We start from the raw sequence: 27,958 nt of genomic DNA on the forward strand, positions 1-27,958 counted from the left end.
AGTGAGTTAGGAGTAAGTACTCGCAAAGTGCAGTGGAAATAGAGCGAGCAGTTGGAATAAAAACATGAAATTACCCAATTGTCCAAGTGTTGAGTTGAATTTACGAGGTTTGTCCTCCGGACAGTTAGGCCTGGGCTCAACAGTTTGGATTTTTCAGTAGGGTAAGGTGTCCATGAAAATGAGGCTTGTGTCAGAACAGGCCCAAAATAAAAAATTAAAACGGCAACTTTAAACACGTACGATTAATTAAATTGAATTATTTATATTTAATTTTGTATTAGATTAAATAAATTAAATGTACATATATTTATATGTAATTTATTATTCAAACAAATTATTTGGTTTAAATTTTTAAAACAAAAAATTGTTCACCTTTCTATTGATTCGGTCTACTAACTATTTATGTATCCCAAATATAAATGTTTTCGTATCAATACTTGCGGGTGACCAACGTATTGTATGTAATTAAGTTTATGTTATATGTGAATAAATTGTTAGTAGCTTAGTTTGTATGCTTAGCTTTTTAAGCACCGAATGCCAAAATTTATGTTAATAAAGGCAAAATTTTAGACGACGCTATAATATATTAGCAATTAGTTAGTAGTCTTATTTAACTAATTTTAATAAGATTAAATATTTTTTGAAGTTAGAATTATAAGTCGTTATATGTAAAATCTGAATAAAGAAGTAATTTTATGGATGCTAAGATATATAAAGGGTTTCTTTCTTTCACTAAAAATGTTTTTTTTAATAACTTATATCTTTTTAAAAATATTTTATGGTAAGCGGATGATGTTGTGTAAACTGTTTTTCAATTAGATAAATTTCTAGAAATTATTTATTACAAAAATCAATCATTTATTTAATATTATTTATGTTAATATTATTATTAAAATATTATTTCTATACTTTTATAAATAAAAATATTATATACTATTAAAATAAAATTGTTATAAAATATATTGATTATTTATTTAAAAAATAAAATTATTATTACAATATTAAAAATTATAGTATTAAAATAAGAATATTATATATTTTGAAATTTATTAATAAATACATTTTAAGTATTTTTATTAAAATATTATTTTATGAAATTAATAAATAACATAAATTTTATTAATACATGTTACTAAAATAAAAATATAAGATCATATATTATTATAATATTAAAAATATAATACTATATTATTAAAATTATTAATAAATATATTTTACATATTTTAATAATTGATATTTTATTGAAAATAATAAAAATATTGTATTAACTTTATATACATAAAATAATATTATTTTGAGTATTTATACTTTTAAGTGAAGTTCGAAAAGTTACTTACAAAAAATAAAGTCGTAAATCATTTTCCAAAAAATGAAAAAAATACTAATTAGAGAAAATATTTTTACATTGAACAACTTGTTTTCCATCAATCAAGCACTAAGAAAATAGAAGAAAAAAAACATTTTCTAAAAATATATTTTAGATGAAATAAGTAAACCTAAAGAATACACTTGTATTGCTAACAATAAAGATAATCATCATAGTCAATGCTGAACTACAATGTATATTTTTATGCTTATATCCCTTAGTATAGCAAGGATAAGTTATTGTGTCTTTGTCAACCATTAAAGAAGAGTATAATGCAACATCAATGACAATTCAAAAGAACACTTATTGTTACAGTTGTTGAAGTTCTTAGTCACCCTATCGATCTTATGTTTAATTGAGAATCCATTTTTCATACAAGAACTAAATCAACCTATTCATGAAAGACTTAAATGTCTATAAACTTGAAAATTTTTGTCCCCAACCTACTATGACAAATAAAATGAAAGTTGATGCTGAAGGAGTGTATTAAAATATTAATACAACCTATTATTGTTTAGTTAAATTCTATGTTATATCTGAAAAGATTGTTAGTAACTTTAATTTTTGTTTAAAAACAAAAACAAAAGATACTAGGTTGATGAGAGAGCTTTCAATTTGATTTTTGTTCTTCTTATAGTGTTGTGAGATTTTGTCGGGTTGTAGATCAAGTGAGTTGATTATAAGTAAGGTTCGCTTTGATTCAAAAATTATTTGATTTGTGTATATAATAAGTTTAATATTTTTTTGTCAAATTCATACTCGTTAAAGAAATTTATTGCTTGACTTGTTTGATTCGACTCGTTGCTTGTTAAGCTCGTGCAAACTTTTTATTTTGTTTTTTTACAGAAGCAACTAATTTTATTAAAAGAAAAGAAACATACATAATTACAATGAAGATTTACAATTATAATGGTATATTAAGCTCATATTTAGTACATTTTTCTAAAATTATTGACACAAATTATCAATTTAAGATCACATGAGGATCATACAAGGAAATACTAAAAACCTAATCAAAATTCGAACAAAGATAGATACTAACAAATCTGATCGTATTGGGAAACTAATCGTACAAGGGGATCAAGATATTGAAAGGCAACTAACAAAACTGCAAATTAGAGTCGAGCGATGTGAAAACCTATCCATGAATGCAAATCAAGTATCCAAATCCAATCCAATGATCCAAAGTTGGGAATATCAACATAATAACATATAAGTGGCATACTGATCAATCGTGACAATGTCAAATCAACCTTTAAAAGAGTTAATAAAAAACAAAAACCGAAAACGTATCAAAAGACAAAGAAAAAACATGTCATAAAGGCAGACTTATTGAAAACTAAAAATAATAGAAAAATAAAGATGCAATATAAAAAGTAAAAGAACAATAAAAAGTATCAATGATCGGCGACTAATATCAAGATTGATGATGTCGTCGATCAACAAAGATGAAAACAAAAAGTTTGAATGGCACACCACAAATAAGAGAAACTATGGTAAATTTAATAATACTATATATCACTTAGTATAAGCATAAATTAATAAAAATTAATAAAAATAATAATATGTGAAACAATTTCAAAATTTATATTCTAAAGTAACAATTCATAAATACACCAAATTAATATATTATAATCATTATTGAAAGAAAAAAAAAATTAGACAATACATATTAATCTTAAAATTAAAATAAATGCTAACTTCTTAAAAATATATAAAAATTAATAAATTACGCACAAACTTATTAAATCGAGATGAATCTTATTTGATTTGATTCATAAAAGTTTCAAATCAAACTCAAATTAAAATTAAATCAATCCAAATTAAACATAAATTTAAATCAATTCAAATTAAACATTGTTTATATTTGGCTTAAATGCACATTTGTCCACTGAACTATATTATTTGTATTGAGTTGCCCTTAAAGTATTTTTCGGGACGTTTTGTCCCCTGAACTATAAACCTTAAGGTTTTGGTATTTACGCCTATTATCAATATACCGGTAGATTTTTACTATTTACATTGTTAATTAATATATTACTTTAAAGTAATAGGTTTCGAAAATTCAAGTATCGATGTTTTATATATATGTACTGATACATTTTGCGTGCAAATTATTTGAAAAGCATACTGGAATAAAACTATCCATATCTATATAAAAGTATCAATGCTTGGTATTTATGCAAGCAAATAATCAATCTCCTTTAGGTATGTTTCTCTTAGACGGTTTCGGTTCATGAGCTGGATAAAATGGATTCAATCTGGTATATTGATAATAGGCGTAAATATCATGTATCGATTCTTTTATATAGGTATGGATACTTTTATTCCAGTATGCTTCTTAAACAATTTGCACGCAAAATGTATCGATACACATATATAAAGTATCGATACTTATAATTTCGAAACCTATTACTTTAAAGTAATAGGTAAATTAACAATGTACATACGAATGAAAGAAAAGTCGAGAAAGTCACATCTTATAATGGATTATTTACAGTTCCTCATCATAATAGAATCTTTATTGTGTAAGTCACATGTTGTATTGTGGATAGGAATATTAAAATGTTTGATATACAGTTATTGTTTGATATACAATTATTGTTTGATATGTTTGAGTAGATTAAAATTGAAAATGATGCATTATGTGTATGGATAAAAAATATACACACAATATAACTAAACCAAACATACAAAACAATATTATACATAACAATCATGTCAATAAATTAAGCATGTTCTAATTGTCCACCTACAAAGAAATTAAACAGAAGAAAAAAGGTTATTTCTGACAAAGTCCGAAACATTAGGCACCTTCGCAAAATTTTCCAAATAATCGTGGATGTTTCCGCCTTTTTCTGAGGACATATATAAATAATTGAAATTAGCAAACCAAACATGTTCAATAATATAATAATAAACTAATTTTGCATAAGTGAGCATAAATTTGTGTCATACCTAAAACATTGTCGTTCAAAGATGAACCGTCAAAGGGATGTGAACATATGTACATATATTGCTATATAAATAAATAAATTGTTAATGAACAAATGTATCAACATATAGCTTAACAGAAAGAACATATAGCAAACATATAACTTACTGGATTATAAATCATTTTTTTTGTTGAATCATCCACCAACACTGTATTTCTCGGGTTGTATTCAGAATACCCATTCCAAACATCTTGTAGATCTTTATAGTAGGTTACTTCATTTTCATTTTACTTTCCTTGATCTTGTTTATAGAAATAGTCAAACATAAATTTGTAGGAATCATAAATAAATAAAAGTAAGCAACGCAAAAAACATACATCTTACCCAAATGAATATAAACTGGTAAGACAATAAAAGTAGTTTGTCAAGTGCACGATCAATGTTATGCCTGAAATTGCTAACAATTGCCACGAGAAACATCTAATTGTAAATTATCCATTTATCTATAGTAATTCAATATCTTAATTGTGTTACCTCAACTTCAAAGACCAAATGACAACAACAAAGTTTTCTAAACAAAAATGAAGAAATTCATATACTCCTGGTCTCAATATAACATCTACAACATGAACAAAATTACATTAAAATAGTACGTTTATATGTTAAAATAATGTATAGAAATGAAACAATTTTAAAACTTTTGGTATTTTTTGAAAAGTAGACAAGGACTCAATTGACATAAAAATAAAAAGTTTTCTTGTCGGTATTGTTGCAGACACCGCATATTTGTTTGGACCTTCATCCTCATCATCATCATTTGTAATGTCATCCTCTTCATTTAGCACTTGATTGTCCAGCGCCTTCTCCACCGTTGTTATAAGAAAAGCAAATACATTTTAAAACATGTAAATATTTAGAACATAAAGAATGAAATACCTAACTCGTATGATATCGTTGAAGGAATTCGTTACGCAAATAGGAGTGTAACATCCTCAATACCGGGTTAGGGATCAAATTGTAAAGTTTCAGAATTTGGTGACTAGAGTAGAATAATAGATTAGTTCAATGATTTATTTGGAAATAAATCATAAAAGTTGTTAGTAATTATTATATTAAGTAAAGGGCAAAATGGTTATTTGATAAGGAAGATTTTTATTTTTCCCTTATAAGATAATGAACCACGTGGGAAGAGAGAAAAGAAGTTCCATAGTTCTCTTCATCTTTCTTCTTCTTTCACGCGTGAAAACCAAGAGTCAAAGGTGAGTTTTCTGATTATTGGGTTTTTGGTTAAATTTAAGATTGATTTTTTATTATTAGATGATAACTAAGCTTAAGGAAAGCTTAAGTTATCTTAAAATCAAAGTATGATGGAGTTATGAGGGATTAAAGATTTGAGGTTCTTGGAAAAAATCTTAGAATAGAGTTCATAACTTGAATTGGAAGTTAAATTTGACTTGTCATCAATCTAATTAAGAGATATGAAGTAATAAAATGGAATTTGGAACATGTAAGAAATTGAGTATGATTCTTGAATTTCATAAGGAAGATAAGATTTTGAGGTTAAAGATGATTTACATGGATATAAGTTGGTTCAAGTAATGGTAGTTGAGTTTAATGACATAATAGGGGCATAAAATAGAAGAATTAAGGGAAGAGTTGACGATTTTCGTGCTAAAATGACAGTTCTGGGCTATGTGCATCGATGCACATTCAATGTGTATCGATGCATCAAGGGTAAATTTCCAAGAATTGTTTAGTGTGTATCGATGCACAGGAAGTGCATCGATGCACCCTTAAAAATAGAAACATCGAATGCAATTAATGCATCGATGCATAAGGAGTGCATCGATGCACATGTTAAGGGATGCATCGATACACTGTAGAATGCATCGATGCACTTCAAAGGGAAATTGAAATAGACATTTCTTTTGATCTAAGAAATGATAGATTAGAGTATATCCATGGAATACTGATATGTATCAATGTATAAACATGTAGATATCGAGCACGAACAAGTTACGGGATGACCATCAAGTTAAGATTCGATCGAAAGAAAGGAAATCATAAAAGGGGATTGGAACTTAGTGAGGCCAAGGTGAGTGTATACAAGTTAGTTTATGATGTTTAATGGAAATAAGACTTGCGACGAGTCTATTTCCTATATTAGAATGCATGAATTTATGATCATATGCATATGTTTGATTTGGGTATATGTGATATATATTACAGTATGTATTAAATGATTTGTGTGAATATATATATTGTGATAAATTATAGGAATTAATATGAATGATCTATATGATTACATGGGAATGTGAAATAGGTTATGTGATAGGTGACCATATATGTTACATAGTATACTTGATCAATTATAAGAATCAATATAATAGATTTATATGACTACATGAGAAAGGTGATGAGTTAAATAAGATTAGACTATAGAGTAATATGAGAATAATATATTAGTGAAGGGAATTGAGTATAAATGATGATATCAAACCATAAGATAAGTATTTACTTATAGGATAATATGAGATTATATGAATATATAGTATAACTTTATGAGGAAGAATTGGGTGTTATATGATTTAGGTATGATAATGATCTACGTGTAAGTAAATTAAGTAATATATATATGTGTGTATGTGTGTGTGTGTGTGTTTATAAGTATAATATAGGTTATGTAATGTAAATGCATACTAAGAAATAAAAGAATAAGATAGATGATACGATATAAATTATATTATGAATTAGTGATGTAGGAATGCGATATAAATATGCAATAAATCTTATGTGTTATATGATAAAAATGAACATATGAGAATAAGAGATAAGATAAGTGACTTGGTGATAGAAGTTATATGACCATGAATTATGTAAATATGAATAATTTAAGTGATATGTAACTATGAGTACTGGAGTATGTATCTATGTGATGTGATATATGAGGTTATATGAAATATTATATTATACGATTATATGAGTATATGAAAAAGAATATAGATTCATGTAAATTATATAGAAATGAGTTGTGTAAACATGTTTGATATGTATGACATGTTTATAGGAACACATGAGAAATGTTATACGCTATGAGATATATGAATACGAAATGATATGAAAATTTATATGAACTACGTGATTACATGTATATGTAAATGAAGCTACGAGTTTATATGAATATGTGATCTGTTTATATGAATATGAAAAAAAAAAGATAAAAGATAATGCCCATGTTATGTGTCATGAGAGCTAGGGGTATAGTTGGCATGCCAAGAGTCGAGGGTCTACGCGGTCCTTCGAGACATATATGTATTCTTTGGAACATGTATGAGGTCTTTTGAGACACATATTTGGTCCTTGGCATATGTATATGATTCTTAAGGAATTTTCTACGTGGTCCTTAGGGACATCTTATATGGCACTACGGTGTATTTCTACGCGGCACTTCGGTGTAATTCTACGTGGCACTCCAGTGCATTTATACGAGCTGTGGTGATAGCATTAGTGCACAACCTCTATAGACTCACATATCTATAGTTCTCACATGTGTACATGGGCTAATAAAGAAGATGATATAAAAAGAACCTTGTATGATATTATGTGTATTGTTTGTAATCTTTATGGTGAAATGATATAGGTGATATGATGGTGATGTGTATATAGCTTAGTTAAGAAGAATAGGTACAAGAACATATGACTAAAAGATAAAGAAGAAAATGAGACTGTTAAAGAGATAATGAGAAATTTACTACATATGCTTTATATGTTTTGGGTTAGGAAATTTGTTACCTGAATTATATGAAGATATGGGTATTTCTTTGTGAAGCAATATGTATGTACCTAGTATATATATATATATATATATTTATGTTTGGATGCATTTTATGGGTTATCGTGATTACATGAAATGTGCATAATAGGAATTAGTTATGATATGCTATAGTCAGTTTGTTTATGCCTCACTAAGTCATAGACTTAGAGTGTGATTGTTTCACACGTAGGTTACAGAAGCGAAGAAGAGCAAGACAGGTCAGCATCTCCCTTACAAAATTTCAGATCAGAAAAATAGATGATTTAAATGTGTTTGGTTATTTTGAATACAGTTGGCATGTACTAATTGATTGAATTAACTATGCTCTGATCGATTTTGGTTATTGTGGTCAATTTATGTAATTAAACTGCTTTGATTTTATGAAAGCTTTAATTTTTCTTTGAATTTTGTCAAGAGTCAAAGTTTGAAAAGTCAATGTGAAATCTCAGACTCGTATTCGGGTCAGGTACGGGTTGGGGGTGTTACAAGGAGACTTCATCACGCAATGATAAAATATCAGCTCGAATTTCCCCGATTTGGTCATTAATGAGCCCCACACGAGAATCAAAATGCTTTAGAAAATTAACCATGTTCTCCATCATTGACTTCATTGTAATATCCTCTTCAGCCCTAGCCTCTTCCATTGAAGCATCTTCTATCGGTTGATGGTCGTCATTTTCAATGGGATCCAATTGCTCTTTCTCTTGTTCTGCTCCAATGTCATCTTTTTTAGTCTAACCGACATTTTTAATAAATTTGTATCCGGATTTAGTCATGGATAACATGTCAATCTTCCAGGATAAGCAAACATGGTAGTCAAGCGAAAAATACACTTCATTCTTCTTCAATAGATGGGTAATGACACATCCATATGGTAGTGAATTTGTAATGGATTCACCCTTTTTGACTAAATTCACCCTTTTTGACTAAATTAACAAGTGTGTCAAATATCAGTTGTGCAATGTTTGGAGCGATTTTTGATTTATACTTTGCTAACCACCAATAATTGATATCTCGAATTATGGAAAATTTTCCACCGGAAGGCCGAATATACCAAGTGACAATTTTGTGATACAATCTGACCTCCACGTCTGGGTGAATATGGCTATTTCTATCCACACGTTTAATTGTAGGATCTAAATTAATTTCATCGGTTTTGAGCTATTACTTTAATGTAATAGGTTTCGAAATTTCAAGTATTGATACTTTATATATGTGCATCTATACATTTTGCATGCAAATTGTTTGAGAAACATACTGGAATAAAAATATCGATACCTATATAAAAGTATCGATACTTGGTATTTACGCCTATTATCATTATACCAGTAGACTTTTATCATTTACATTGTTAATTTACCTATTACTTAAAAGTAACAGGTTTCGAAATTCCAAGTATCAATACTTTACACATGTATCGATACATTTTGCGAGCAAATTATTTGAGAAACATGTTGGAATAAAAGAATCCATACCTATATACAAAGTATCGATACTTGGTATTTACGCCTATTATCATTATACTAGTAAACTTTTACCGTTTACATTGTTAATTTACCTATTACCTAAAATTATATAATGTTAATGTTTTTATATATCGTTTATCACAATATTTACAAGTTTAATGAATACATTCTTTTCATGTGCTTTCCTCCAAGCTTTATATTGTTCTCTATCATTTTTGGACAGTGTCACATACGATTCCTTCTCATCATCACTCATCGACTTCAATTCCTCCAACACCTCATGTTTCAACCGAAATTAAGCATAGTCAATAAATTAACGCTAAATAATAATCATTCTAAATTCAGTTTACATACCGAACTGGTGTGGTAAATATCAGCTTTCTTCATCCTTTGGCATTCAGTCATATTGTCAAGATTTGAAATTTGTAATCAATTTCAAGTTCTTAAATACTTTAATCCAATTACCATTTCAACAACAATTACACAAATACATTGAGACTTACTAGAAGTACATATATCACCCAGTGGTTGCTTTCGATTTTCTTCATTGTTGATACTCTCGTGCTACATTTCAATGTCATCTTTGCGAAGAACAATTGTGAGATCCATTGACTTCATTTTTCCTTCATATATCAATTTATGAACATTCAAGCATTAAATCAAATCAAATACAAAGTTACATACAATTTATTCAATATATAAGTATCGATAACTAATCTTATAGTAACTGCTTGCATTTAAAGGAATAGGAATAATATCTAATAAAAGTATCGGTACCTTTATACAACATACAATATAAATTTCTACCTATAACGTTATATAAAAGTATCAATATTTATTTTCTACCTAGAATATTAGTTTCTACCTATAATCGGTCTCAAATCCCTTTTTACTTTGAAAACCCCAAACGCTAAAACCTAACCTCTATTTCCGAAAACTACAATAAGGTTTCGACAATATACCTTTCGATTCAATTGCAGCAACAAACAACTACGCTTTCAAAAACACATTGTTTCTATTTCGCAGCAACTAATACACTTTGATTTCAAAAACTACGACCGTCTTCTATCTATTTTGCAAAACGTAAGGCCTCTTCAAATACTCTGTTAGCAATGCCTTTGATTTTTTAATTGGTTATGTTTTTTATATTTAATCAATACCATTCCCCATGTATCAATACTTTTGTGTAAGGTATCGATACTTTCGAGACATTTTTTTTCATTTATTTTAAATTCCTAAAGTACCGATACTGTGGTACATATACTTATAAAGTATCAATACTTTCAACAATTTCGGTAGCGCTTTACTGATTTTTTCAAATTGAAACCAGTTTTGTCAATTTTCAACCTGTTATATTGTCATGTATCGATACACGTGTCTAAGGTATCGATATTTTATAGGTGCTATTATTGCAATTCTTTTAAATTCCTAAAGTACCGATACTTTGATACATATACTTATAAAAGTATCGATACAAATTTCAATCATTACGGCAGCTCTTTACCAATTTTTTCAAATTGAAATCGGTTTTGCCAAATTTAAACATGTTATATTGTCATGTATTGATACATATGTCTAAGACATCAATACTTTATAGCTGTTTTTATTGCAATTCTTTTAAATTCATAAAGTACATATACTTTGGTACATATAATTATAAACGTATCGATACAAATTTCAACAATTTCGGTAGTTCTTTACCGATTTTGTCAAATTGAAACCTGATATATTGTCATGCATCGATACATATGTATAAGGTATCGATACTTATAGCCGCTATTATTGCAATTATTTTAAATTCCTACAGTACTGATACTTTGGTACATATACTTATAAATGTATCGATACAAATTTCAACAATTTCGATATCTCTTTACCGGTTTTGTCAAATTGAAACAGTTTTGTCAAATTTCAACCGGTTTTGTCAATTTCCAATCAATTTTGCCAATTTCGTTACCTGTTTGTCAAATTTCAACATGATATATTGTCATGTATTGATACATGTGTGTAAGGTATTGATACTTTATAGACGCTTTTATTGCAATTCTTTTAAATTACTAAAGTACCTATACTTTTATAAATGTATCGATACATGTCTACTTTTAACCGGTTTTCTTCATTTTCTTATATATATATCGATATTTTTGTGCAGGTATCGATACTTACCGATAAGCAAAGTTTGTCGGTTATCAAATTTTTTAATATTTCTTCATATTTTCCACCTACAACATTATTATCAATCAATATTTCCGATATCGCTTAACCGACTTTATTAAGCATCTTATTAAATTTTTAATCATGCCGTTTTTTTATCTATATATAGTCTAACTTTCCTTCCACAAATTGAAGGAAAAGCGGGCGTTAGACGTACATAAAAATGTGAGCGATCAGAAATCAACAGAAGAGAATAACGCGCGAGACAAGAAAACCAAACAACTTTTCTCCTTTCAGGAATTTATTTCTTTTTCCTTTTCACATTCCAATTTTATTTTGAAAAACAATAATAGTTATTGAGAAAAAGAAAACGCAGAGAAATAGCCGGGAGAGTTTTTCGCGGATCATATTGTCTCACGTAAACTAAGCTGCAGCGCGAATTTCTTTGCTTGCTTGGTTCTTTTTCGAAATTCGATGATCAGTTTCTTTTTACTTTTTTTAATATTTATATGTTGTTGACATGCAGAATGCGAGGGAATTTTTGTTTGCGTGATATTTGATTTTGATTAGAGAAAATGGATTCAGCGAAGAAGGGTTGGCTTTCGAAGCTACAACCGAAGGATAAGTCGAAGGTTGGGCAGAGGAATGAAGAGACGTTCAACGCTGGAAACGGAGGGAATGACGAAGCCAATGTGGACGACAAAGCTCTCTCCAATATCACCAGACAAAAAGTCGCCGCTGCTAAGCAATACATTGAGAATCATTATAAGGAACAAATGAGAAACCTCCAAGAAAGAAGGGAGCGGTATGGCTTCCTTCGGCCCTTTACCTTCTTAATATTATGCTTAACTTGCTCAACTATCTTTCATTTCTCAATATAAGCCGTTAATTACATCGAGACCCAGGATAGTATCAGATATATCTGAAACACTAATATTCAATCCAACTTTTGGCTGTGTGATTTTTAAATAGTTATTCAAAGTTGTCGCAAATTGAGGAATTCTCTCATGATTTCTAGAAGACATTATGAAAAAGATAATGTGTATGCCAAGAACCAAGATGTAGTAATCGATGCACTAAATTATTCTAAAGACATGATTAGAGATAACTAAGAGTCAAAATATACATGGTCGAAATGGTTTACGAAATATATCAATTTGCAGTTGATTTCTTCAAATGAAACTTTGACATTGGGCATTTTATTTCTATGTTTGTTAAGCTCTAGTGTAGAGATTATTATCTCCTTTTGCAGATCCATTTTCTAATGATTTGATTTTTGATAGACGAATAATCTTGGAAAAGGAACTAGCGGAAGCTGACCTCTCGGAGGAAGATCAAAATAACTTACGAAAGTACCTGGAGAAAAAAGAAACTGAATACATGCGCCGTCAAAGGCTTAAATTGGGTGTTGAGGACTTTGAATTACTAACCATGATTGGCAAGGGTGCATTTGGAGAGGTATACTTGTATACAATGTCACCTGTCATATCTTGTTCTGTTTTGCCCTTGTGTGGGGGAGTACCTAAGGTGCTGTACCATAGGTTAATTTCCTCTTCCGGATTTGTTGAGTTACTTGAAATTGTGTTTATGGTGCAGGTTAGAGTGTGTAGGGAAAAGGCAACAGGCCAAGTACATGCAATGAAGAAGCTTAAGAAATCAGAAATGCTTCGAAGAGGCCAGGTATTCATTCGTTCTGCCGTGAGGTATTCTTGTGGTTGTCTACTTCATTTCATTTTTGGATGTTTTCTTCCTTATTTTAGGTTGAGCATGTGAAAGCTGAAAGGAACCTGCTTGCTGAAGTTGATAGCAATTGTATTGTCAAACTCTACTATTCTTTCCAAGATGATGACTACCTTTATCTCGTAATGGAATATCTACCTGGCGGAGATATGATGACCTTACTTATGAGAAAGGATATATTGACTGAAGACGAGGCTAGATTTTATGTTGCAGAGACAGTTTTGGCTATTGAATCTATCCACAAACACAATTACATTCATAGGTTAGTATACAAACAAAATAAAATGTGAAGGTGTTTTTTCTTCATAGGGTTAACCTGTTGAGTGCTGAACGTCGTAGGGATATCAAGCCTGACAATTTGCTACTGGATAGATATGGACACTTGAGATTGTCAGATTTCGGACTATGTAAACCCTTAGATTGCAGCACCATCCAAGAAAATGATTTTACTGTAGGAGGCAATACTAATGAGGCTGGGGGAAATGGTGAACGCTTATCAGTTTCAAAGCGATCACAGCAAGAGAAACTAGAACATTGGCAAAAGAACCGTAGAACTCTTGTGAGTCTCAGTCATTATGTCTCAACCGTCCCTTTATCCCACTATATCTCATTCAATTAGTTGTTCAATAAGTTACATTCATAAATTGGTGGCTTTGAGCCTTAGTTTTAAGAGAAAATAACCTCAGTGACCAAAAATCTCAGATAATATACGATTTTGACCAAATTTTTTTGGATTTGCGAAAATGACCAACAAAATCGCAATGCGATCTCTAATTCGCATTGCGATCTCCACTATCGCGTTGCATTTCGCGTTGCGATAGTTGAAAATCGCGTTGCGATTTTCCATTTCGCATTGCGATAGTTGAAAATCGCGTTGCGATTTTTCATTTCGCGTTGCGATAGTCTACAGTCGCGTTGCATTTTCCATTTCGCGTTGCGATTTTCCATTTCGCGTTGCGATAGTCTACAGTTGTCGTTGCGATTTTCCAAATTCGTTGCGATAGTCTACAGTTAAAGATTTTGTTTCTTAAGAATTTTCTCTAAAAAGATAGTATCCGCGCGGACGTGTCGAAGACACGTATTACCACGACCACGAATTTTTAGAGAAAATTCTTAAGAAACAAAATCTTTTTTTAACTATCACAACGAATTTGGAAAATCGCAACGACAACTGTAGACTATCGCAACAAATTTGAAAAATCGCAACGACAACTGTCGACTATCGCAACGCGAAATGGAAAATCACAACGCGATTTTCAACTATCGCAACGCGAAATGCAACACGAATTTGCGATGATGGAGATCGCGTTGCGATTTCAACTATCGCAACGCGAAATGGAAAATCGCAACGCGATCTCCAACTATCGCAACGCGAAATTGAAAAACGCAACGCGATTTTAAACTATCGCAATGCGAAATGCAACGTGAATTTGCGATAGTGGAGATCGCAATGCGAATTAGAGATCGCATTGCGATTTTGTTGGTCATTTTCGCAAATCCAAAAAAAGTTGATCAAAATCGTATATTATCTAAGATTTTTGGTCATTGAGGTTATTTTCTCTAGTTTTAAAAGGCGCGCCCGCGAGGCACAGTCAGACTTTGAAGATGGCGTCCACCTTGGATGAGGCGAGGTGAGATACAAGAGGCGCGCACCTCTGAGCTTGAGCTCCGAGTGTAGGCCTTTGCGCCTTTCGAATTTTTTTTAAAGATATTAATAGGAAGTAGAACAAATTAAAGAAGAAGGTAAAAAAAAGAATCACAGTAGTAAAAAAAAAAAAAGGAAGAAAACGGCTGAAGAATACTAGAAAATTCTTTCTTTTATCATATTTTCTCATTTCTTAGCCCTAATATTTGACCTATTAACAAGCCCAATTCTATAGCCCAAATTTATAGTCCAACTCTAATATTTATTTATTTATAACAAATCATTATAATTTCTTCCACCCTTTTCTGCTTTTCCTAAAGTATATGTTTTTTAGAAATATAGTTATTTAATAATACATAATTAATTTTAATTTTTAAAATAATAAAATATTAAATTAAATATTAATTACTTAATAAATTTTATTAAATATAAAAAATATTTTTTATAATAATTAAAATTTTTAAATTGATAATAAAATAAATTTGTATCATTTAAAAATAAATGAGATAATAGTTTTAAATATTAAAAACATAACAGTGTAGATTTTGGTGAAAGGGGATTAAAATACGTTCATGAAAATAAATAAAATAATAATTTTAAATATTAAAAACTTTAAATATAAATCAATACATTGTAGACAATTATTTTAGGAGTTAATCGGTGGGTAATGAGTATAAATATACTCATACAATTAATTTATAAATTTTTTAGCATAGATATGTTTATAATATTATTTTAAGTATAAAATAAGTTCCATAACTAATTTATAGATTTTTTTAGTATAAAAGTGCACCTCGCCTACAAAAGGGGGCGTGTGCATCTTGCGCCTAGGCTTCAGAGACCTTTTGCGCCTAGATGCGCCTTTTAAAACCAATCTTTGAGCTATGTTGCCCTTGTTGGGTGAATTGACTGTGCATCTTTTCAATCATGGAATCACTAAATGAAACATATTGGACCCTGCATCGCTTTTATATCATGATATATGTAAATATAATTATTTCTGTTTGTATGTGTTTGTGTTACTGTGTATGCTTCTTCAAGTAATGGTTCTGAGTTATTTGAAGCACTCAGCAGTGACTGTTAGATGATTTTTTTTTCTTGTCAAATTATTGCATTTTGCAGGCTTATTCTACTGTCGGTACTCCCGACTATATTGCTCCTGAAGTCCTCTTGAAGAAAGGTTATGGAATGGAATGTGATTGGTCAGTATTTATGTAGAAATTCCATCTTGTTGCAGATAGCAATACCTTGGTTTGTCTGACATTGCAATTTAAACTGTAACGTGGTAATTTAGAAAATAATTAGCCATGTCTAGTTGCAGTTTAGATGATTTTTCATTTTTAATTATTTTATATGGAATGCTGACTTCATTTTTGAAATATTAGCTTTAATATCTCAATGAGACATTGTGAATTAAAGTGAAACTGTCCCCTGATGATGTCTACAATTTATTAATTTCATGCACATAGACAGTATTATAGGTTATTGTGACTGATTATTATTTTGCATAGGTGGTCACTTGGTGCCATTATGTTTGAAATGCTTGTGGGATATCCACCTTTTTATTCAGATGATCCGCTGTCAACGTGTAGGAAGGTAACCTGACAATTGATTATGTAATTTTTCCTTCTCATTAGATACTTTTGCCTGGATCTATCTCGTATTGTCTCTGTTAATTGTTCCTGATTATGCCGAGGCTGGAATGTGAAAAGAAATTGTCAGTCCATCAGTAGATATGTTTTTCATATATTTTTCTTGTTTTATGAATTTTTATTTGGAAAGGCAGATTCTGGTATAATTCCTTTTTGGACGCATAACAGCTAATATAGTACAATAAAATGATTGAAGCGAAGTAGAAAAAGGAGGAATTTAAGAAGTTTCTTTTGTCTAACAATGTCACATTTTTTTTATTACTGGCATAGATAGTGAACTGGAGAACTCATTTGAAGTGTCCTGAAGAGGCGAAATTATCTGAAGAGGCAACAGATCTAATTAGCAAACTCTTGTGTGATGTTAATCACAGGCTAGGATCAAATGGGGCAGGTGAAATTAAGGTGTTGTTTGGCGTGCTCTATTCTATATTCTTGGATATGTTCCTTACACTTGTTTCCAGATAAAGAAGTCTATCTTCTTCCTTTTAATTCTCTAGGAGCATCCATGGTTTCGAGGTGTGGACTGGGATAGAATATATGAAATTGACGCTGCATTTATTCCAGAGGTTAATGATGAGCTAGATACTCAAAATTTTGAAAAGTTTGATGAGGTACTGTTATCCCTTGATTTTCGAATTCAGTACTGCTAATCATGCTGCAACTTTATTGTATTATGACATTAGTTTTCTATTTGCCTTGTATTTCATTGTGCAGTCTGATGAAATGTGTTCTAGGCCATCAAAATCTGGTCCATGGAGGAAGGTAAGCTTTCAGTATCATTTGTATTGTATCGAAGTAATCTACCTATAGCATTAGAGTTTAATATTAGCAGATGATAAAGTTGTCATTCTTTTCTTTGGGTCTCTTCTGTAGAGTTCTATTGGTGAATACTGCTTTTTCTTCTTATTGTCATGTCAGGATGGTTTTTGCATGTACGTACTGTTTGTCTGCTAATAAGCCAAAGAAGTCTTTTTATGATGAATTTTTCACGACATATATTACTGTTTTTTCTGATCGTTCTTCTATGTTGCAGATGCTTTCGTCCAAGGACGTAAATTTCATGGGATACACATACAAAAACGTTGAAATTGCCAAAGATTTTGAAGTGCCTGGAATGGGTATTCTTCTTTCTCCGCCGTATATGGAATTATGTACATAGACAGCCATGTATTTATTCCATAATCATGTTTAAGAATCCCTGGCTGACAAATATTTCAAGATGCGTAAGCTTATTATAATAATAATAATAATAATAATAATAATAATATACGCTGCTTGAATACCGCATCTCAACTTTATAGCTCCATTCTGTTGTGTCTGGAACATGGTCGTTTTAGTATTTTGCACTTAATATTTATCCTTAATCACAAAATTTTAAGGGTTATGCATTAGATTCTTGTGGAGTTTGAGGGCGTTGTGAACTCATATTTATTATATTCCTATAATTTCATTGCGGTCAAATGAAGCATAGCTGGAAAGTACAACACAATGTATCTAGTCTGCTTTTGATTTATTGTAGGCATTACATAATAACTCTGTTTTTGTGACGCAATATTTCTTGGAGTTTTAGTATTTTGAATTTGGAAATCACCTTTTCCAGTTGACAATTTCTTTCTATTTTTAGCTGAGTTGAAGAAGAAGAACCCCAAATCAAGTAAACCATCGGTCAAGACACTTTTTGGTACTTCTTTTTTTCCTTATTTATACCTCATATGTCGTTGGTTGTTATTTCTACATCCGCAGACATATACCTTACTGCCACTATCTTTAACATATTCAATTTTTCTATCTGATACTCAACATAGATGGTGAGGCAGAGACTTCAGAGACACCCAGTGATCAGCCTGTTCAAGGGAGCTTTTTAAATCTCTTGCCTCCTGAACTGGAAGCCATTGAAAAGCAGTCTGGGTCCCAGTAACTAGACCCGTCTGTTTGAACTGTTAGAAGGACAAGTTGGTTTGGGTGACTAACTAACCGCATTCTGATACTCGAACGGAGTTTTTCCATGATTTCTCTTGCATTTGGAAATGTTGGCGGCTAATGCTCTATCTACTGGAACTTCAGGTTTGATTCGCCTTTAAGGTCCAAATACCAAGGAAAGTTACTGCAGATCAAAGTAATTTTTCCAGTTAAATAAAGGTCAAAACAAACAGGAGGATTGGAAAGGAAAAATAAAAAGATAAAACAGTAAGTATTTACTGATACTACTAGGTGCAAAATATTTTCTTCTGTTTATTTTTTTAATGTGAAAGGCTGCAGAAATGTTGTACAAAGATACTAATGCATATCATACCATCATGTATACATGCTTTAACTTTGCAATATGTTAACAATTTATCGCCATAGTAGATACTGACTCTGCTCTCTATTGTTTTCTATTATTTATTCATGTTTAAAGAGTTTTGCTTGCCGACTGAATAGGGAGAAACCCTACCAAAATTTCCCTTGAAATTTGTTATAAAATTTGAAGTTTGTAATCGTAGATGTCATCTGATAGCCTAGAGGCGCAGCTACCTGATAGAACTTCTTGAACAGATGTGTTTGTTCCCAAACTTCCCCCACCCCTAGGTCCAGCTGTGAATACATACACAACTTTGCCACATAACTGCTAGGTGATTTTAGGCCAAAGAAAACAACAAGTGTTTTAGATGGAAGGTGCGGTGAAAATGGAGGGAATGGTAGATGGTTAAATAGATTAGGCGAGCGAGGTTAGAGCTTGATAATGCTTGTTTTGGAATGTGTTTTCACTTTTACAATCTTGAAGAAGCTCATAGAATGTTGCTTGAACTGACCTGATGACTTCTCATTATGCTTTCTTTCTTGTGCTGAAAGGATCGTTGCATATCTTGTTAATGCCGTGTCTTGTAGAGTTATCAACTCATGTTTAGGGATTTGCACTCTCCTTTGAAAAACTATAAAAGCATTCAATGCGCCTTACAAGCCTTCACAACAAATATCACTCTCCCCCTTTATCAAATTCGCTCACTTTACTTCTCCACCAAGCTATCCGTGAGTCATTTCATGGACGCAATAGGGTTCACATCATATACACTGAGTATCATGCAATGCTTACAATGGCCAACCCTAAACAACTGATTCCAAGAGTGATCACATTGATTGAGCAAGATCTCTCCCATGGTGGCTCTTTCTTGGATCCTTTAGGTGAACTGTCAATTGTTTTTCCACCATATTTAATCTCACTTGTGGGGGTATTTCTGCCAGCCGATGACAGGCAACACGTCCGGCGTTGCCTTCCCTTTTGTATAGGGAAACCAACAATACATTGGAAGTAGCATACCCTAACTAGAAGGGTGTTTATAGCTTGTTATACTTCTTCCGTATATCTTTCGCTACGGTTCTCTTCCGCAGGTTACACTAGGATGCACCTCTGATGTTATTCATTCGGAGCTTCACAACTTTCAGAGTTTTTCAAATTTTCTAGAGGTATTCCTCTACTGATAGAAACTTTTGGAATTCTATTTTCTCTACAATCTCGTAACATAAGCTTATAATCCCACGAAATCTATCATAATTAAATTTTTTATCTAATAATTACTTTTATTCAACATGTCTACCTATAAATAACTATGATGATTCTAGATTTACTATAAATAACTATGATGATTCTAGACAAGATTTTAAATAGCGGCCCGCAACAGTAAAATAACGGTAACACTGCCTTCCGATATACATGTTCTACTCGTAATAACGATATACATGTTCTACTCATAATAACATACACTATAACCGCAATAACATTTGTTATGACTGGAATTACGATAAACGATACCTGACAAAAAAAAATCCAATCAAAGTAATTCACTGCAAAAGTTCTCATTATTGCAAGACTCCAGTTAAGACTCCAGTAAACTTGAAAACTGGAGTAATTCTTTTTTCTTCTTCTTTTAGTTCCAGTCTAAGCGGTGGACATATAAGTATTGGAACCGCACATGTCAATGTCATCTGTTTCTGACATATTGGTTCAGGAATGAGACAGCTTAGGATTGTATCTTGGTCGGGCTGTGAAATGTGTCCGATAAAATGAACGAAAAAGGAGGCCCCACCCGCAGTGAACCATATTAGTATGAAGAAAGAAAGGCACAACAGAAGAGATGAAGCATTTTATATATAATTTTAGTTTTCGAAATAAATCAAATAAACCAACCAAATGACCAATTAATCGATAACCTAGCTAATAATTAAACACATATTTAGTAGTTTAATTCATGGTTTGATTTTTTAAAATTATATCTGCTTACTCATTTTGATATTTAATTTTGGTAATAAAAATTTGATGCAATATACGATTTTATTTGATATTGATGATTTTATTTGATATTGATATTTTTAAAATAAAATATTATAAATAATAATAATTTAAATAAGATAAAAATATCAAAATCGAAAAATAAAAGTACAATTCAAGGGTTAAATTATGAATAAAGCCTTTGATTTTGGTAACCTAAACTCACCTAATAATTTTATATAAATAGTAAAGCTATATACACAATTTAATTTGATATCTAATATGAAACATAAATTCTAATTTATATTTTTTCGTGCAATATTCAATACATTATGACTTTTCAATTTTTATGAATTAATGTAATAAAATTATAATAATCACCCACATTAATTTGAATTTAAATTTTCCCATACACGTACAAAAAAATAAAACTCAGTATATATATATATTTGAGATTGATTTCTTTTTTTTTTTAATTAATATTTTCTCATTTTTTTATTCAAGCTTAACCTTTAATTTATCTTATCCAATAATTCTAAAAAATATGTAAAATTAAAAATAATTTTAAAAGTATAATTGGATCTTATATATATATATATATAAATGAACACAACTTTTTTTTATCAAGATAAATAAAAAGCTTTAGTTTTTATCAAACTCATAAAGATAATGCTGTCTAAATAAATATCAATTAAATATTGTTGTTATAAGATTTAAATTCAAGAGCAACCATTTTATGAACTAAGCAAAATATAAATTCAATCGTTTTGTCTCATTAACAAACTGCTGCCGAAAACTATTTCTTAACTATTTTTTCTTTTAATTTTATCCAAAGAAGAAAAAAGTTTAATAGTAAAAAAGGTGCTCAATGTATGTTTTTTTTTCCTAGTTTGATATCTAACGTTTTTTGGGTCTAATTTGAGATGAACGTTTCATTCCGTAGCTCAATTTGGTGACTGGCCGTGACAGACAATTAATTTGGGAAATTAAATGCCACTTGGCATGAGTATAATAGTCAAAAATAAATTTTGTAATTAAAATAATAACAAATTAATTAATTGAAATTGAAAAAAGGGAAAAAAACTATTTACCTTTAACCCTAAGTAATTTTTCCTATATTCCCCGTCACTCTGTTCTCATTCTTTTCCGCCCTTTTTCTGAAATTTAATTGAAGAACCTTAAGTCAGTTCTGGGAATCTACAAGTAGGGAGTGAATGATGTCAAGTGGAAGTTCAAGGCCTCGTTACTGTTCAATGGTCGTGGAATGTCATTGTGGAATGAAAGATCCCATTTGGATTTCTAATAAGCAAGGAGTAAAGGGAAATTTTTTATGGGTGTTGTCAACCGAAAGAGGTCAGTTCTGATTTTACAAGAAATTGTTTCTTGAAATTTTTTTCCAGTGGATAGACAATGATTTAATAGCCTAATAATTTAATTTTTTGTATGATGCAGAATCGGTGTAATTTTTTCTAGTGGATAGACAATGAACCAGACAATGGATGTATTGATGAAGATTTGAAATTTTAAGTGGAAATGTCATGACCGAAAATAAGAATTTGAAAGTTGAAAACCAACAATTGAAGGAAATTGTAAAATGTACAAAGAAGAGGACATATGCTTAATTCTATAAGATATTATTCTTTACTTCTTGGATAATGTACTTCATGGTGAAATTTGATCTTTAGATGAATGATGGTAAAACAATTGTAGTTGAAGGAAATTGTAGTTGTTGTTGAAGGAAATTTGTTTCTTATAATGTTGGTGTAGTTGTTGTTGAAGGAAATTTTTTTCTTATAATGTTTCTTATAGTTGGGAAATTGAAAACTAATAATTGAAGGAAATTTGTTTCATATATTGATGAATGATGTATAGTATTCTTTACTTTTGGGATAGTGTACTTCATGGTAATGTTGAAGGAAATTTGGTCTTGAAATGTTTTATTTATTGAAGTCAATTGCCCAAAAATAGTTGGATACAAATAATTGCATATATCTAAACAAAATGAGTTGTCAACTACCCAAATAGTTCACATGAGTAAAGAAAGTCAAATCTTGAAATTTAATGTGAGTAAAGACAATGCAACACAAAACACAAAAGAAGCATAAACTTCATTCTAAGGTCTCTAAATTATTGGTCTTTTGATGGGAAGCTTTGGATCAATGTTGGAAGTTTTCATTAAAGGTGACTCAGAAGATGATGAAGGTGGTGGTGGTGTTGTACGACTTGAACTATGCATCTTGGTTGTAACAGATGGCCTTGTGTTAGGTGGAGAAAGCAACACTTGACTTGGTCTTCCATGCTATTAAAATGAAAGTAAATATGAGAAGCAAATATGTGAAGCTTTTAAATAATGTTGTTTAGAATTAGAATTACTTACATTTAAAATATGTAGCCCAGTTGTTTCATTTGTGTACATGTCAATCCCTTGCATGATTGTTATGTCCCTTAACCCTTGTAGTATAACATGATCTCTAGGGGAACAGATATTCTATTTGTTGTCACCTTCTTCTTTCTAGTGGTAGGTGGTTGAACACTTGGAGTAGGCATGAACCTAATTTATAGAGCAATCGGTGTTGACAGTGGTGTTGAAGCAGGGGGTGTACAAAGAGGTGGTGTTGCATGGGGTCAACAAAGAGGTGGTGTTAAAGCAGTCCCAATTGAAGTTGTTGCTGGTGAGACTTGGTTTGCCTTAAAAAATAATTAGAATATATAGATTCAAATTATTAAATTAAAGCAAAAGAATGAAAAACCAAATTAAACTTACATTTTTTTATGGACAAGTTTTTAAATTATGTCCAGTCTGCCCACAAACTCTACAAGTCATTTTCATTCCACTCTTTCTCATCTTATTTCTACTGTTGCTGCTGGTGTTTTTGCTTTTCAGTTCACATTATTCTCTTCTCCTTTTTTGTTTTGGTCTTTCAGGCATTTTTCTTTTAATTGGTGGATCAATCTTGGGCATTTTTGTGTCTTTCCAATACTTTTCATTTGGAATATTAGGAAGAACAACGTTGTAAAATGCTTGATAAATCTCAGTTTTATACAAACTAAGTACATATGATTCCACTTGTTCTTTCTTATTACACGTATAGCATAGAAGGCATGGTATTCTAGTGAGATCCCACACTCTACAAGTACATTTACATCCCTTAACATCTACTACAAATTTGTCCTCATTTTGTTAAACTTCATATCCTTCAGCCCCATTCCAGATCACAAGGCAACCATAACTCAATTTCTTATGTTCTTCTAATTTTCTTTGAACCCTAGGACATATGTCACCATTCCCCCTAAGTGACTTATTGTGATAAACAACTATGTGCATCACATAGTGCCTAATATCCTCTAACATAGAAATTATTGACTTGAATCTAGTCCCTACGATGGCGGAATTGAAAGCCTCTTAAAAATTGTTGTCTACATCATCACACTTTGATTTGGTACTAAAAAATGTTTTAGACCAATATCTAGGATGCCTAACCATCATATCATCATAAGCAGTTTTTTTTAGCTTACCAATTCTGTTAACATTGTGTTCAAAAACAACTTTTGTTATAGCCTTGCAAGAAGCCCAAAACAACATCATCAGATCACCTCTTTTGTGAATTTTTTTTCCAGTTGGCATAAATATGCATAGCACATAATCTATGCTCAACATTTGATAAACAATGATAAACATTTTCCAGCAAACACTATAAAACCACAATGAATACGAACATTTTAAAACTCGGCCACCTAATATCCACATAAGTATTAAAGTTTGGACACAAACTGGCCCCGGGACAAAGGTTGGGCACTAAATTGAACCCGAGACAAAGGTTAGGCACTAAACTAGACTTGAGACAAAGTTAGGCACTAAATTAGAAAACAATTGGAAAACACTTAAAATTCATAAATGAAAGTTTTTACATTTTGCATGTCACTGAGAAATATCACCTATGACCATCTCCTAGATTCAAATCAGTCTGAAGGTTTTGCAAAAACCATGCCCAAGTCTCCCTGTTTTTCACCTCAACCACAGCCCAAGCAATAGGAAATATCTGATTATTGTTGTCTCTTCCCACAACAGTCAGAAGTTCACCTTGGAATGCACCTTTAAAAAAACATCCATCTAATCCTATAACAGCCCTACAATACTTCTTAAAGCCCTCATTCAATGCACTAAAACAAACATATAGCCTCTTAAATTTGGGATTCTCAATAGGAGTGGGTCTAACAACAACTAAATCAAAACTACCTTCTGGATCAGCAATCCTCAATGAATTCACATAATCATACAATCTACTAAATTCATTTTCAACAGTATCCATAATTTGTTGCATTGCTCACCTCCTAGCTCTCATGCAACATTATTTGTTCAAATCCACATTTAACTCCTTTCTACACCAGTCTTCTTAGATACAAAATCTCCATCTGAATCAGTCTCATAACTCCCAACATCTGAAGATGGCAGGTAATCAGTATCATTCTTATTGTTTTCACCTCCCAAATCTTCCTCATTTACTTCTGCTGAGCCCACACAAGTACCTTCTTCCTCATTATTTGCTGCACCCAGATCTGCATTTCCAAAATCTTCTATACCCTCCCAACACCTTCTTCTTCAGTTACTTCTAAGTCTGATGCAGTGACAGTTCTATTTTTATCTTCATTTTCACTAACTTTAACTTCTTTCTGATGGAAGTTATCTCATCATCAGTTAAAGGACAATGTCCACCTACTTCTCCACTCTCCTATTGAGTATCATAACTCCACTCATTACTCTCTTCATCTCCCAACCCATCAATGCCAATAAGCCCACTGCCAGCATTTTCATTACCCTCATTACTCATCTTCTTAGTTTGAATAACCTAAAAATATCAATATAGGTAACAATTAATAAGCAAAATAATTTAATCAACATGCACCTAAAAATATCAATATAGTTAATAGTTAATTAAAAAAATAATTTAATCAACATGCACCTAAAATATTAATATAATTAATAGTTAATAAACAAAATAATTTAATCAACATGCAAAAAAATAAACAAAATATCAATATTTTAACAGTTAATAAACACCACCAAAAGCACCAAATGCATCAAATAACCTATATGCATTATATCTGTCATTAACCAATATTTTAATCAAATATTTACTATGTTCAGGAAAAAAAGGAATCTAAATAAGGAGACAAAAATTTGCCTTTCTTGATCAAATTCAGAATCAATAGCACAAAAACACCAAAAGTGCTTCAACTTTATGAATCTTTCAAAAGTCTCACTGTCAAAATAAAAATATTTTTACTTACTATTAAACTCCAAGTAATCAACATCATTTACTTACCATTAAAATCAAACCTTTACTGATCAAAGGGAACATAATCAACAACAATCAACTATATGTTTCCTTTAATAGTTACACTGCCAATGGGTTTGATAGAAAACCAAAAAGAATTCGATTAAGGTTGTAACATAATTTACTTAACATCCTTTAATAGAAATCAAACATAAACTTCATTTTCAGACTTACCTTTCAACTTTACCTTCACAAACTCTTTCATTTCTTCGACGATTCTTCTTCCTTCAATATAAGCTAATGATTTTGATAGAAAACCAAAAAGGAATCGATTAGAATAGTAACAAATTTTGCATTCCCCAATTAATGATAAACGACAATTATCAGGGTTCAAGGAAAATTTTCAGAGGGAAGAGACTCACGAGGAAGATAAGGAAGGGGAAGAGAGGAAAAATTACTTAGGGTTAAAGGTAAAAATGTTTTTTCTCTCTTTTTAATTTTTTTTTCAATTTCAATTATTTAATTTGTTATTATTTTAATTAGAAAATTTGTTTTTTTACTATTATACCCATGCTAGGTAGCATTTAACGGTCTACATTAACGATCCGTCACGGCCAGACACCAAAGTGAATTGCATAATGAAATGTTTGTCCCAAACTGAATCAAAAAAAATATTAGGCACCTAACTGAAACAAGAGACATATGTTGAACACCTTTTTGACTATTAAGCCAAGAAAAAAAGAACAAAAATTTTCTTATTTAATTTGATTCTTTCTTTGTTTTCGGCCATTTTTCCGGACGTCTTCTTTTATTTGATTACATATATGGATGTTTAGTTTCGCATGTTGATTCCTCTTCTCCTCAAGTTAATGTAGCTTTCTTCTTCTTACCAAATTAAGGTTTCCTTTGCCAAATTTGGGGATTTCATTCTCAAGTTATGCCTGTTACCTGTCGAAACTTGGGTCTTTCTTATATTCATTATAACAAAAGCTTCTTCCTTTCTTGCTTGCCTTTCCGGGGCTTAGATTGAAATCTCCGAATTTTTTAGTCTCGTCTTACGAATTTGATTTCATTTTTCGTCTTATTGTTCTTTTAGTCAAAGCCTCAGTTTTTTTATTTTGACGATTTTGTCCCTGCTGATTATTGAAGAAGATTAAGATTTTTTTATTTTCAGTTAATCTATTGGAGGTTTGCTATCAATTTGGTAAATCCCCCAAACTTTTAAGGTGTTGATTTGGGGGGAATAGACTCTGAATTTGACAAAAATCAGTTGAAAACAGCTAAGGTTAAGCTCTTTTGGGGGCATCCGGAATTGTTAAAAAGAGTTATTAACCTTTGGATTTTAAACTCTGAATTTTTTGTCTTTTAATTAAATAATATTTGTACTGTTATTAACCTTTGGATTTTACTTGCATTGTATTATGGACATTGAGTAATAACATGATAAGAAATAGGCTCTCTTAGTAACTTTTTTTCTCAATAAAATAAAATAAAGAGTTGGTTCGCAAATGCATTTCAAGTTTGCGGCTTTTCTTCATTTGTGAAACTTGTTTCCCGTATCCAGCCCTGTTCATTCAGCTTCCAATTTGAAGAAGAAGTTTAAAATTATCATTGCTTAAGTTTAATTTTGGAAGACAATCTATCAACTTTTTTCCTAATGATT

The 27,958-nt window shown here is 30.8% G+C and overlaps 1 protein-coding gene across 1 annotated transcript; it reads left to right on the forward strand.

Moving 5' to 3' along the window:
- The first annotated feature begins 12,246 nt into the window (after positions 1-12,246).
- LOC120133105 (serine/threonine-protein kinase tricornered-like) lies at positions 12,247-18,832 on the forward strand. The gene is made up of 13 exons (XM_039149755.1): positions 12,247-12,541; positions 13,020-13,194; positions 13,333-13,416; positions 13,497-13,738; positions 13,816-14,035; positions 16,244-16,323; positions 16,633-16,717; positions 17,044-17,175; positions 17,271-17,384; positions 17,488-17,535; positions 17,807-17,891; positions 18,398-18,454; positions 18,579-18,832. The coding sequence occupies exons 1-13, from the start codon at positions 12,312-12,314 to the stop codon at positions 18,689-18,691; spliced, it is 1,665 nt and encodes a 554-aa protein (XP_039005686.1). The 5' UTR covers positions 12,247-12,311; the 3' UTR covers positions 18,692-18,832.
- The last annotated feature ends 9,126 nt before the right edge of the window (positions 18,833-27,958 follow it).

The sequence above is a fragment of the Hibiscus syriacus genome, unplaced genomic scaffold, assembly GCF_006381635.1.
Source record: "Hibiscus syriacus cultivar Baekdansim isolate YM2019G1 unplaced genomic scaffold, ASM638163v2 tig00110577_pilon, whole genome shotgun sequence".
Taxonomy (NCBI): domain Eukaryota; kingdom Viridiplantae; phylum Streptophyta; class Magnoliopsida; order Malvales; family Malvaceae; genus Hibiscus; species Hibiscus syriacus.

What these genes read in the sequence shown, in the direction of transcription:
- LOC120133105 (XM_039149755.1), top strand. Translation starts at nt 12,312, where the DNA reads ATGGATTCAGCGAAGAAGGGTTGGCTTTCGAAGCTACAACCGAAGGAT. An exon ending in TATGGAATGGAATGTGATTG is followed by an intron (nt 16,324 to 16,632) that starts GTCAGTATTTAT and finishes TATTTTGCATAG; the next exon opens with GTGGTCACTTGGTGCCATTA. An exon ending in CGCTGTCAACGTGTAGGAAG is followed by an intron (nt 16,718 to 17,043) that starts GTAACCTGACAA and finishes TTACTGGCATAG; the next exon opens with ATAGTGAACTGGAGAACTCA.